Source organism: Giraffa tippelskirchi, chromosome 11, assembly GCF_054371585.1.
Source record: "Giraffa tippelskirchi isolate mGirTip1 chromosome 11, T2T-mGirTip1v1.2.pri, whole genome shotgun sequence".
NCBI classification, from domain to species: domain Eukaryota; kingdom Metazoa; phylum Chordata; class Mammalia; order Artiodactyla; family Giraffidae; genus Giraffa; species Giraffa tippelskirchi.
Window position 1 is genome coordinate 53,270,748 of NC_137285.1, and position 13,166 is coordinate 53,283,913.

The window sequence follows — 13,166 nt, forward strand, 5'->3', positions numbered from 1 at the left end:
AAACAAATTCTGTGTAAAAGAAAAGCTTTAATAATAACTATATTGCAATTATTAATAAAAGGAACCATGGCTACTAAGCATTGCATACCGCCACCTAGTGGTAACTGTCTCCTCTTCAAATGGACGCCTTCTGGAAAGCGGAAATGCTCTATTTTAAAGCAAACTTATCCAAAAAGACAGCTCTAGAACATACTTACTCATAATTGCTAAAAAGAAGAAGGCTATTAGGGAGAAATGAAATTACACATACCGTAAAATCATCACTGTCTCATAAATTTAGGTAAAAAAGGTTTCATGAGATTAATAAATATAAAAAGTTATGGATTTTGTTAATGAAGACATGAAATTTTTAAAAGATTATTTTTTAATACTATGCATCAAGTATGTAACATATTCTATTATGAATGTGATATACACCAGGACTCAAAGTGGAATATGTGGTTATCTAGCAAGTTTGGCATATGAAAATACTCAAAGGGGCTTCATAGGATGTTAAATAATCACAAATGATACTTTCAAACTTTCTTAAGGTCATAGACCCCCTCATCAACGGGTTATCATTTCAATTTAAGATGTTGTTGGATTTAGTTATACTTTATTTTCACAGCAGTGAATAATTTTTGTGGTTCAGTTGTGCTAATTGCTCAAGCCTGTCTCTGATCTTTCTGCTACAAGAGTAAAGACCCAAGAAAATGAAATGAGAAACATGTGAAAGGCTGGATTAAAGAAAGGGTTGCTATAGAGAACTTGGCTATGGTTAAGGGAGTACATTTTATTTGCTTTACAATGGTAGTCCCCAGTTCGGTCTACTTAATGCACTGTAACTACTTATTTTAACAACGTAGGTGAAAGGTAAAAGATTCATATTTCTGTCACTTGTTCATTGTAGCAAAAATTACTCAGAGGATTCCCTTTAAATCATTGCTGCTTCACTTTAAAAAAAAAACAATCACACTCTCTTTTGAGACCCAGAATAATCTCAGGTTCTCCTTTTAAAGTACTTATCATCTATAAATAAATGGCTGTATTAAAACAACTCCTATATGGAAATTCTAAAGAATTATATCTTGTGTTGATCTGGGGAAGCTTTTTTCATTGTTGTTACTCTGATCACTCAAAATCAGAGTGAGTATTAGGGCTTGCCTGTGTATCCCAGGAACTTCTCCATTCTTGGAAACACTGAAAATACAGCACATAGCTCAGTAATCTCAACAAGAGGCCTGTTGCAGGGCTTCATGTTAACAACCAGAAGGGCTGGTAAAGACAGAAAGACAGGTAATAAATGAACAGAAGGAAGGAAAGAAAAAGAAAGGAAGCAAGGAAGACAGAGAGGGAAGGAAGGAAAAGGAGAGAGGGAGAGAGGGAGGGAGGGAGGGAGGCAGGGAGGGGGAACAAAGGGAGAAGTTCTCCTTGCCTCCAACCTCTTGAAATCATTAATTTAGATAATTCCCAAAGGAATCTCTGATCAAAGCCACATGATCTAGACAACTTCTCACTACTTCCTTTAATCAGCTTAAGCAAATAAATGCTGCCAAGTCTGTTCCACTTAGTCTATTTTGAGGTCTATTTTGGGGTCTATTTTGAGGCCTCCACCAAGGACACCTAGCAGGCATGGCTGCCAATGCAGGAGACAGAATTTACTCAAACTATTGCAATTGAAGAAACTCAGTTTGGTAAACATGATTCAAGAACTCACTTTACATTGAAATTCAACTCTTCATACTATGTTGGGGTTATATCTGTCAGTGTTCAGTAAAATTACAAAGTCAGTTGGAAAAAACAAAGTCTGAAGTTGCAACTACTAGATAATCCATGGGCCTTATGGTATACCATGTATGACAAGCTACTTCTAGGAGGTGAGACAGCAGTTACAATTGTGCCTTAGGTAAGGAAAATTCCACAGCAGATGCAGGTACACAAGCAAGAGAGTTAAATAGTGAAACTTCACAGGTATTTTAAAATGTTCCTGTTGGGTCTACAAGGTCATGGAAACATATAAAGTAAACGAACTAAGAAGTCTTAATTCAAATGACAATTATATATGAGACTCTGAAGATTGCTTAAAATTTTCTCCCATATCTTAATGTGTTTTTAGGTACATACATACTGCATTTAAAGTTTTGGAAAAACAAAAGCTATGTGCATCTTGCATTCAAAAATGCAATCATAGCATCATCATTTGGATTTACCTGAAAATAAATGTTTAAACTGAAATTATTTGTCTGATAACCTCATTTATTAGCCTGAATATGAAACTGTGTATATTTATGTGTCCTAAAGAGCTCTATAATCAAAGATTTCTAACTAAATATTAAAAATTAGTAACAAAATGGCTATAAAACAGATTCCCTGGGGCTTCAGAAAGATAAATAGGACATGTTGAAAAATTAACATATGGAATACAGAAGAGACAAGTACAGCTTTCAAATAAATAAATATTAATATTAAACTTGAGATTATTTAAAACAGCACATTTCTAGCTATTAAATTCCCATGGTTATGAAAGACAAGAATTTACTCCACACAGATTACAAAAATTGTGATATTTGTATATATAATATTAGTACTGGCTGGGGATTTTGCACTATGAAATAAGAAAATATAATAGAGATTCAGTAAGCATTTCACTCACTAATTATCTCATAATTTTTTTAACTTTGTATTCTCAGATGTCACCTGATAACTGACATCTATTCGGTTGCTAAGAGATACAAGATCAGTCTGCACTTTTTTCTTTGTCTTTAGGAGAATCGCCCTCTTGGGCTTTATTTTAAAGTAGTGAAAGTTACTTCTGTCACCATGTGGGGATTAATATTACTTGTACTAAAAGAAACTCCCAGGTCTCAGAAAGGAAATGAATTACTTTCCATTTGCACAATTTAGAACAAATATCTGGCTTTTCTCTAAGCTTAATGATTTTTCCATTTCACACAACTCAAATAGCATTATTTTATAATCAAATTTAACTGAAATGTCTGTGTTATGAGTATTTTGACAAAACTCTTATGAGATATGAAGTCATTCAGTCAATTTGCATCCCCAAAGTGAAGCTCAAACCCAACATTTAGAAAGTACTTTCTGCCTATAACTTTGACCATGTGTTTCCTTAAACAGCTGGAAGAACAAGATTAAACTTGGTCTCTCTGGGTTTTCTTAAACTTTATCAAAGGATCAAAAGCAAAACACAGTTATAAATACATCCTAACTGGTCATTAATTTATCACAAATAAGTATCGATTTGCCTAATCACAGAGAATAGTCTTCAAAAATAAGAGCAGTATTTCAATCAGCACATAGTATTCGGAACAACACTGAGGATCTAGACTCTCTTCCCATGCCCATTTCATAACCTTTCAAGGACAATGTTCTAAATCACATTTTAAAGAAATACCCTGAAAAAGCATTCCATTGCAGTGGCATTTTACATTACTACAGATCCAAGAAGTTCAGTTTTTAGTGCTCAAGTACATATCAGGAAGCCATTGATCATTTACTCTAATTGTACATCAATGCTTTTTTACTGGGGTACACCACAAAGAAACACAAAGTAATGCATTTCTTTGTCTATTAAGTAAGGCAATGCCCACTTACCCAGTTCTGTTTTTACTTAACTTCTTGCACTAGCCAGCTGCCCTCTTGGTCGTTCCTTGCACCTTATATGCCCACTTTAGCATAGACAGATTACTAGTATTGCTGTTCCAGGATCCATTAAGAAAATCCCTATTACAAGCAGGTCTTTGAAACGTAATCCTAGGCTTACAAACAAGCTACCTAGTATCCTTCTTGAGGTGAAGAGGACAATCTACCCCCCTGCCTGCCAGGTTTTCACTTAGTTTATAGAGCCACACCTTTACAAACAAGTTCTATCACGAGAGGAAGGAGATTTGCAAAATGTTTTTACACCTGGAGAGAAGTCGTAATGTAATGTAATGACCTCACAGAACACACCTCAGAAAGAGGGAGGAAACCTAGCTCCCGCTGCGGGGGTTAGCGGGAGACAGGCAAAGTGAATCTGCATCATTAAGACAAGAGTAATAGAAAAATCTCCCAGGTTTTTCCAGTAAATTTGGGGCAGCAGCAGCAGCAACAATCTAATCAATATGCACATCCTCACCCTTATAAACCTCTTGTCCCCAGACAGTAACTGCCAGTGCCTCTCCACAGCGTAAGGGCAGAAACCGCCCCTTAAAAGGGAGATTTCAGAGGCACCTGGAGAGGCAGAAGCAGGTACCTGGAGCTCCAGCTTCCTGATCTTAGTCCCAGGTGCAAGCCCGAAAGTCCGTTCAGGAACCAGCCCCTGGCTCCTAACATCCCCGGCCTGGCCATCTCTGCCAGAGGTGCCAGCGCGCCCGTGGACTCTGCAGCGCAGTTTTCAGACGCCAAACAACCATTCTTCCCCGCCCCACACACAACTCTCCCGACGACCACGACCCCCCGCCCTCCAGCCACTGCCCTCGCCTTCTAACCCTTTTCTTGAGACCTCTCAAGAGATGCTTGGTGGCCAAGAAGAGACGTATCCCGGGCTTCCTTGCCAGAATTGAGTTTCTTGGAGTGGGATGGGGGTGGTCATGCAGAGGGGCTCTTTAGGAAAAAACAAAACTTGGGCCAACCGAGACCCCAGTATCAATCATCCTTACTCCCACTTCCCACCCCCTGCCCTTGCCTTGAAGACTACTCCCCAGGCGGGCGGCGGCGGCAGCTTAGCGGCCGGGATGGGGCTGAGAGCGCGTCCCCCGGACGACCGCAGCCTCTTCAAAAGGACCGCGAGGGTGGGCGCAGCCTTGGAAGGTCAGTGAGTTCTGAGAGCTCGGAGTTAACGCAGGGCCCAGAGAGTGAGGGTGAGGGGGTAAGGGTGACGGTGAACCTGGACCGGCGCGCGACCCCGGCCAAGGGGCTCCCGGCCAGAGGGTCCGCGGGTGTCAGGGATACCCCGGCAACCCAGGACAGGCGGCACAGCACACCACACCGTTTAGGGTCGAGGTTCTGGATGGGGCTATCGGGGCGCCAGGCTGAGGAACTTGATGCCAGACAGACAAGCCCTAACCCCCGCCCCGCACCCCAGCCAGGACGTGCCCCCGCGCTCTCAGTCAGACCCGCTCCAACGCCCGCCCCCCGGACCCCCCACCATCACCCAGCCCACCAGGCCCAAGCCCCCACCCGGCCCTCGGGGCCCCGGCGGGTAATTACCTCTCCCAGAGGCGGAGTGGGGGGCGGCAGCAGCAGCAGCAGCAGCAGCAGACACTTTTAGTCCGACTTTCCGGCGTTCGCTGGTGAGCCTGTGAGCGCCGAGCGGGAGCAGTAACCTATTTATAGACCGGAGCCTCAGCACCCGGGGCTGGGAACCCGGAGGAAGCGAGCCGGAGGCGCGGCGGCGGCGGCGCAGGGTGCAGAGCGCGGGCGGCGGCTCCCGAGGCTCCCGCGCCTCCCTCGGGCTCCCGGGTCCCGCCGCGCTCCCAGCTCCCTCGCCGGCCGCGCGCGCCCGGGAGAAGTTATCGCCCGCGCGGCCGCCTCTCCGGCTGCTCACACGCCCCCTGGCACAACCGCTACTTTCTCCCCCCCCCCGCCCCCGCCCCCGCCCTCTCTGCTCCTCTTCCTCCTCCTCCTCGGCCCTTTCCCGGCGGTCTCCTCCCAATGTCACCGGCGGCCGAATAGAGGCAGCGACGGCAACCACAGTCGCGCAACTGGCGCAGCTCGCTTCCCGCTACCGATGGAGTGGAGTTGGTGACCCGGCCGCCCAATCCACAAGGACCCCGACACGCGCGCTCCGTGGGTGGCCTCCCCGCTCCCCGACCCTCTGCTGGGCCCCTCTGCTAGCAGGAACGGTCCCCAGGCTGGGCTGCTGGGTTCGCCGCTGCGGAGCGCTAGGGAGGGGTGACCCGAGGCCGGCACACTGCTCCTGGGGCCACCGAAACCGCAGGGTTTTGAAGCCGCGGGAGGAGGCGCCCCGGATCCTGGCTCAGACCCAGGTGGGGTCGGGAGAGAGCGGGAGGAGGTGTCCCCTGTTCCCCGGACTTCTGCCTGCCACCGCCCTGGGCCCCCTGTCTCTTGCCACTCCTCCGCCGTGGCCCGGGGTGAGGTCGACGGGAGAGACCTGGGCACCGGCGAGGCTTCCAACTCAGCTCGGTGCCCGGCCACCCAGCAACAGCCCCCACGTCTCGGCTCAGTGACTGAGGCCGAGCCGCTCCCAACAAGCATGTGACATTCCTTGAGCAGCCCGGGCGCTTGGGGACAGATCTACAGTCAGCGTTGTTTGGGGTGTCGGGAAAAGAGGGTACGTAATCGCGCAGTCTGTACGGAGGCTAACTCTCCTCCACCGCCTAGCCGACAAGCCCGCAGGCCAAGGCACGCAACCGGGCTATTCCGGGTTGTGGGGTGTGGGGCAAACAGCTCTCCCCATCTGCGCCTTACAGGTGCCACCTGGCGGTTCCCTTGGAGAGGTTTCCACTCAGCGGCTCAAAGGTAATGGGGGTGTCGGGAAGGCGAGCGCCAGTCCAGACAGGCACCCTCAAGCCTTTCCCCTTCCAAGCAGCACTTTAAATTTACATTTTAAAAAAAGAAGTGAGAATGCTCGTACGGTTTACAGTTTGCTCCGCAGAGAGACCGGGACTCGCAAAGTTGGGATGGAGAAGTCGATTTGGGTAAGTCAGTACTCAACAGTTACACAAAGCCCGAAGCTGGAGCTGCCCCCAGCTGTCACCCCGGCTGTCACTCCCTGCGTCTAGGCGTCCCTTCACTCCACAAGCACTGGACTGCCTCTAGAGTCCAAGCTCTACTGATGAGAGCAGAGACTTGGGTGTTTGGTTTTTTCTTTTCTTTCTTTTTTTCCCCTATCACTCTTGCCCAAAACTTGGAGCAACGTTTAACATGCTGTCGCTTCCATATGTTTACAGAATGAATTAATAAACATTATGGACCAGAAACTGTGCTTGGCCCATTCTCACCCTGCAGCCCTTCCCCTTCTTTCTCTTCAAGCTCTTTCTGCTACACTCAGCTACCATCACAGGTGAGGTGGATGGAGAGAAGCCGCAACAAAATGGGCAAGCAATCCATGCAGGCCCTGCGGATGTGGATCACACCTGAGAAGCCCATTACACAGTGAAATTTCCCCTCCATGGGGTAGTACAGAACACACTCCTCTCAAGAAAAGAAAAGAGAGAGAGAGAAAAAAAAAAAACAAAAACCTCTATCATACTTGGGACTTGATGCAATGGATAAATCCTGTTTGTAGAGATCTACTGGCAAGATGAGGCAACTTTCTCACCGGGCAAGAGTTTCAGCCTTTTTTTATTAATAAAATACAGAAATAGTGAAAGAATATCAGAACATCAGGGTGCCAGAGCTTTGCCACTAAATTGAAAAGATGTTTGGCATAGCTGTCTTCTAACTTTCACTGGAGATTCGGGTGGATGGATGTGGGTGTGTGGGGCTGGGAGGTGTGTCCATGAAGACTGCCACAGTGCCAGAAGTATTAAGCCTTTCCTTCTAAAAGACAGAGCTCTAAAACAGATGCAGCAACTGTCTTTGTGGAAATGAACACTTAAAGTGAGATACCCAGAAAACCCTCTTATAATTAAAACCAAGACATTCATCATGCTGACCAAGATCTTTTACAGGCCATTCACAGGGCTGCTAGGGAAAAGCCAACATACCTACGCATATCATCTAGGAAGTTTAAATTCTAGGCAGACAGGATGAAGTAAATACATGTACTGCATGACATTTTAAAAATCCATCCATCAGCCTGATATTTACCTTTTTTAGTTATCTGGCAGTGTTTCCCTTGAATAAGCCTAGCAGATTCAGATTCTTCTATGGCTTATTAAACTCATTCAGCATCCACTTTTACAAACCTTGGACTTTTAGCCACTTGTGCCCTCAAAACATAGCTCCATTTGCCAATGAAGGACAAAATATTTTTCATTTCCTTTTTATATATCTTTATAGGGACACAGGTCAAAGGTGATTCCCAGTAGTTACCTTGTGGTCTAAAGCAATAAAATCACCACAGAATCTGCAGGGCTGGTATCACACCCTCCTTTTTCAGGGAAGTAGCTCATGCTTTTTCTTTGTAAAGATTCATTGTTCCTGGAGATTTTTATTTCAGATGAGATAGCTATGGTACAAGGAGAACTGTCCACTTTTGTGAGCCTTCACCATGAAAAATCTCCTCTAAAATATAGCACCAAGTATGGCATAGTGGTTTTTTGTTTACCACATCAGTTTATTTATACTAATGGTAACTTTATAGGTCAAGTCAGTTTTCATCCCAATTTTTAAAAACTTAGTATCGGGACAGCTGTTTTTATATTCCAACAATAAGATCATCTCTTGTGTGTGCATATATGTATGTGTAATTAAATCCATGGGAGATGTTATTAGAAATAGAAATTTGACCCAACTTCAGTACAAGGGGTGGAACTAATGTAAAGACAGTTAGCTATCCATGGAACCCAAGGAAAAGAATGCAGCTGGGTGTCAGTGACAGCTTGGAAATAGAGACATGCATTGACGAGTTTCTCTTTCCTTTTCTCCCCCTACCCTACCTGCTCCATTCTCTCTCTCTGCTTTGCTCTCTCTCCCCCCATACAGTCTCTCTGCTTCTCTGGGGTGCACTAAGTTACATGATTACTCACAGATCTTGAACTTCATGACCCATGGGCCAGTTCCAAATTCTCAAGGAAGTACCATGATTGACTGCCAAACTCCAATCCAGACAATCATGGCTAGGGGCATGGTCAAGTTGCATTCCCATAGCAACTACTGTAGCAGTCAGGTGGATAATAGTGGTGGGCTGAGGCAGGAAGGGAAGGAAAAGATTCCCACAACATGACCACTCCCCTGACCACTAGCATCTCTGAATATTTGCTGTTCTCTGAATAATGGCACAAAGGCAGAAGGAGGCGGGGAGGAGAATGCATATGCATGTTTAAATCCTGAGTGACAGATAATGCCTCCTGCTCATGGGGGTACCTTAAGATGCTGGCCCCACTAAAAGTCACAGAATGATTTTATGATCTCTCGATGTGGGACTAGATGAGCATGAGGACAGAATCAAGCATTTCACAGAGAGTTTACTTTAGCGCCTCTTTTCATGGCAAATTAAATAAGAGTTTTTTTTTAACTGAAGGAAATGAGTGTGATATCATTTACATTTATCAAAGATAAACATTCTGCATTCTCATTTACATGTTATTTCTAAAATGTATATAAATCATATATTTGAAATCAAATCACATATCAAATATAATTGGATGGTGAATCTTAACAGTTTCTGGTCAGAAACCACTTTGAGAATTTGAAGAGGGCTGTGGACTTTCCCTAGAAAAAAATATGAGTAGATACACACATATTTTTTTTTAATTTTATTGAAGTATAGTTGATTTATAATATTGTATTAATTTCAGCTATACAGCAAAGTGACTCAGTTATGCATATGTTCTTTTTCATATTCCTTTCCATTATGGTTTATTACAGGGTATTGAATATAGTTCCCTCTTCTACACAACAGGACCTGGTGTTTATCCATTGTATATATACTAGTTTGGATGAACACATATTTATAGTGGGATGATAACATATTTATTTGACATCTGTAACTTCACATATCATGTTTCCTTTGACTTCCTCCAATCAATCACATCTGAATAAATGAAACAAGGACTCCAGATTCTTCAACAAAAGATTCAAAATGCCCAGTAAGTAAAAAAAATTGGTCAGGAGGACTTTCCTAGTGGTCCAGTGGTTAAAATTCTGAGCTCCCAATGCAGGGGGCATGGATTCAACACCTGGTGAGGGAACTAAGATCCTGAATGCCTTGTGATGCACCAAAAAAAAAAAAAAAAAAAGTTGGGGGTGGGGAGTGCTGGAGCGTATGTGAACTTGAGAAAGGAGTCCCACCACCCCCAACTCCTGCCCTGAAGAATCCAAATGAGTGGAGGTAAGGCAAGAAGACAGAGCTCTTAGAAGGATAGGAGAAAGTAACAGTGGGGAGAAGCTAGGACTGCTGTTGTATCTGTTTAGTCATGAAGTTGTGTCAGACTCTTTCTTTGTCACCCCAAAGACTGCAGCCTGTCCGGCTCCTCTGTCCATGGGATTCTCCAGGCAAGAATACTAGAGTGGGTTGCCATTCCCGTCTTCAGGGAATCTTCCCAACCTAGGGATCAAACCTGTGTCTCTTGCTTAGCAGTCAGAATCTTTACCACTGTGCCACCTAGGAAGCCCATTGCTAGGACTATCACATCAAAATACTACAAACTAGTTGGCACAAACAACAGAAATAAATTTCTCACAGTTCTGGAGTTTGGAAATCCAAGATCAAGATGCTGGCAGAGTTGGCTTCTCCTGAAGCCTCTCTCCTTGGCCCGGTGATGACCACTTACCTCTGTGTCCTCACATGGCTTTTCCATGCACCAGCACTGCTGTGTCTCTTTTTGTGTCTAAATTTCCTCTTCTTAGAAGGGCCGCTTAGGATTGGGTTAGAGCCCATCCTAACAGATTCACTTTTAGTCTGATCACCTCTGTAAAGACCCTCTCTCCAAATAGCCACATTCTGAGGGGTTAAGGCTTCAATATATGAATTGGGCAGGGGCACAATTCAGCCCATAATTGACATGAATCAAACTCCAGAAAGAGTCTGAGAATGGAGGTGAGATAGAGATTGCGCTTTTATATTTAGAGCCCAAGAGTAATGAAATTTGCGTCCAGTTTTCCCATTGGAATATTTGGAAAATCTCAATCTTGAGAAAACCCCAGAACACAATGGTATAAAGTAGGAATATAAATGTCACCATGCCTTGCATGCGTGTCACTTAAGTCACTTCAGTTGTGCCCGACTCTTTGAGACCCTATGGGCTGTAGTCCACCAGGCTCCTCTGTCCAAAGGATTCTCCAGGCAAGAATACTAGAGTGGGTTGCCATGCCCTCCTCCAGGGGATCTTCCCAACCCAGGGACTGAACCCTTGTCTCCTACGTCTCATGCACTGGCAGGCAGGTTCTTCACCACTAGCATCACACAGCCTTGCCAGCCCCCTGGACTTTCTCATAGTGCCTAAGTGGTGATGAAGAGGTGCCTGCAAGCTGAAGGAGGCTTGGAAGTCAGTGGGAAAGAGAGCCAGCAAGACATGGAAAAGGCCACCCAGGAGGGCAAACAGACACAGGACAAGCAAGAGTGGTCTGGTGACCGGTATGCAGAGATGTGGCTACCGTTCCGTGGCAGGGCACAGAGCAGGCACAGGGCCACAGCAGGGACTTCAGAATAGTCAGTGGCTGTGCCCTAGAGCAATGCCGTGTAACACTAAGAGGCCAAGTCATCTCTGCAGAAGATGAGGGAGATGATCAACGCCCAGACGTGTCCCCCAGTGTCATGATGCTCCAAAAGTCTCCACAGGACCAACAAGCTACCCCAGAGGTGAGAGAGAAAGAAGAGAGGGAACAAAAAACTGGTTAAGTTTTAAACCAGGATAGGTTTGGTTTAGATGGCCGGAGAGGACTAAGAAAATGAAATGAAGTTTTCTGTTTCTGAGTACAAATGAGTGCCTCTAAGTTAATTTTACTGTAGAAAACTGTTTCACTTTTTGTACCTGAGATTTAGGGACTATTGACTTTTAAGAATATATCCTTTACACTTCATATTTTTAACACACTTTCAAGAAGTCTGTAAATCTCCTGGAATAGCACCTATGAGGGCTTCCCAGGTGGCTCGGTTGGTGGTAAAGAATCTGCTTGGCACTGCAGGAGATACAAGAGACATGAGTTTGACCCCTAGATCGGGAAGATCCCCTGGAGAAAGAAATGGCAACCCACTCCAGTATTCTTGCTTGGAAAATACCATGAGCAGAGGAACCTACCACGCTACAGTCCATGTGGTCATAGAAAGACAGGCATGACTGAGCAACTGAGCACCCACGCATGCACGTAATGTCTATGAATGCAGACTAAGAATATATGCCCTAGGGGATCTTTTTTAAGTGAAAAAATACCTGTATATATATATAATTTTCCACTAATGTATTATTTGAAATTCTATTTTCTGAAAGAGTAGTGTCTGTAAGTTACAGCACAATAGCTCATGTGCTTGTGTTTAGTAAATGCCAGAGAAAGAACAGAATCATAAATGGAGAAATTATAGACAATCACTGGGTAAAGATAGCTGTATTCACATGGGGGTGACAGCATTATGCTGCTTTACTTTGAGAAATACAAAGATTGTTATTTTAACAGAAGTCTTCGAAGTGAAAACATCTGAGTTGTTTTTCTTCCCCAATTTCAAGCAAATACCTTTTTATTACCTAATTATGTCACTATGTCATAAAATGAAGGAGAAGCTTACATGTCAGACATATTTGTAGGGAAGGCTTGTGGTAATCAGAGCCATTGATTGCAGTGATAATTCTGAATATTTTCTTATATCTTGTTCATCAGTGTCTCTCTCTTGCATTCCACTCTTAAACATACAAACAGATTCTTCTCACCCTGTTTTCAAAAATTTCCCTACATCCAATATGCCTGTCAATTTCCTATCCTGGGTCCCTTCTTCCTTGGTATAATCAAGTTCTGTCATCTCCTCACAAGCTGACTTAGGCTGGAATAGACCAATTTTGATCACCAGCGTAAGGCAGAATTGGACCCAACTATATCTCCCAAGTAAACCTGTATCTCCATCTCCAGAGACCCTTCTCCACCAAGACTTATTTATGGCACTTCCCTGGTGGTCCAGTGGCTAAGACCCTGTGTTCCCACTCCCCATGCAGGGGGCACTGGGTTTGATCCCTGATTGGGGAACTAAGATTCCTCAAGCTGCTCAGTGTGGAGGAAAAAAAGACAATTTGTTTTTGTTCATCAAGACAAGATTTGTACTTTGGAATCAAATTAGGGCTTAGTCTTAGTGTTCCCATTCACTGGTTGTGTGACCTTTGATGAGTGCCTTCAAATTTTGGGGTCACTTTATCTGAAAAATGGGGACAGTAGAACCTACCTCATAGAGAAATTGTGAGACCCCCATGACACTACAAGGACACAAAATGAGCTGACACCCATCTTGCCCATGTGTCTACCAATATCCCCTTCCAAGACTGAAGAACATGGACAGGGAAGGGGCACAATGAGAGTTTCAATGTGAAACCTTCTAATTTATATGTTTACAACTCTCTATTTTCACTATTACCTAC

At 44.4% G+C, this 13,166-nt stretch overlaps 2 protein-coding genes across 5 annotated transcripts in view; one reads left to right on the forward strand and one right to left on the reverse strand.

Annotated features, from left to right (window-relative positions):
• INPP4B (inositol polyphosphate-4-phosphatase type II B) overlaps window positions 1–6,339 on the reverse strand; it is an 802,877-nt gene extending 796,538 nt beyond the window's left edge. For 3 of the 4 annotated variants that reach the window (XM_081543565.1, XM_081543580.1, XM_081543584.1), the window contains exon 1: window positions 5,188–5,574. The gene's annotated coding sequence lies outside the window, so the exon portion shown is untranslated. Of the gene's footprint in view, window positions 1–5,187; window positions 5,575–6,091 lie in introns of those variants that run through there. The other variant, XM_081543596.1, reaches the window with a different exon arrangement.
• LOC145525213 (uncharacterized) overlaps window positions 1–7,304 on the forward strand; it is a 97,393-nt gene extending 90,089 nt beyond the window's left edge. Inside the window, exons 2-7 of the mRNA XM_081538040.1 lie at window positions 4,671–5,179; window positions 5,691–6,071; window positions 6,193–6,271; window positions 6,411–6,459; window positions 6,584–6,638; window positions 6,973–7,304. Coding sequence (XP_081394166.1) covers window positions 4,671–5,179; window positions 5,691–6,071; window positions 6,193–6,271; window positions 6,411–6,459; window positions 6,584–6,638; window positions 6,973–7,080 — 1,181 coding nt within the window. The 3' untranslated portion in view covers window positions 7,081–7,304. The remainder of the gene's footprint in view (window positions 1–4,670; window positions 5,180–5,690; window positions 6,072–6,192; window positions 6,272–6,410; window positions 6,460–6,583; window positions 6,639–6,972) is intronic.
• The last annotated feature ends 5,862 nt before the right edge of the window (window positions 7,305–13,166 follow it).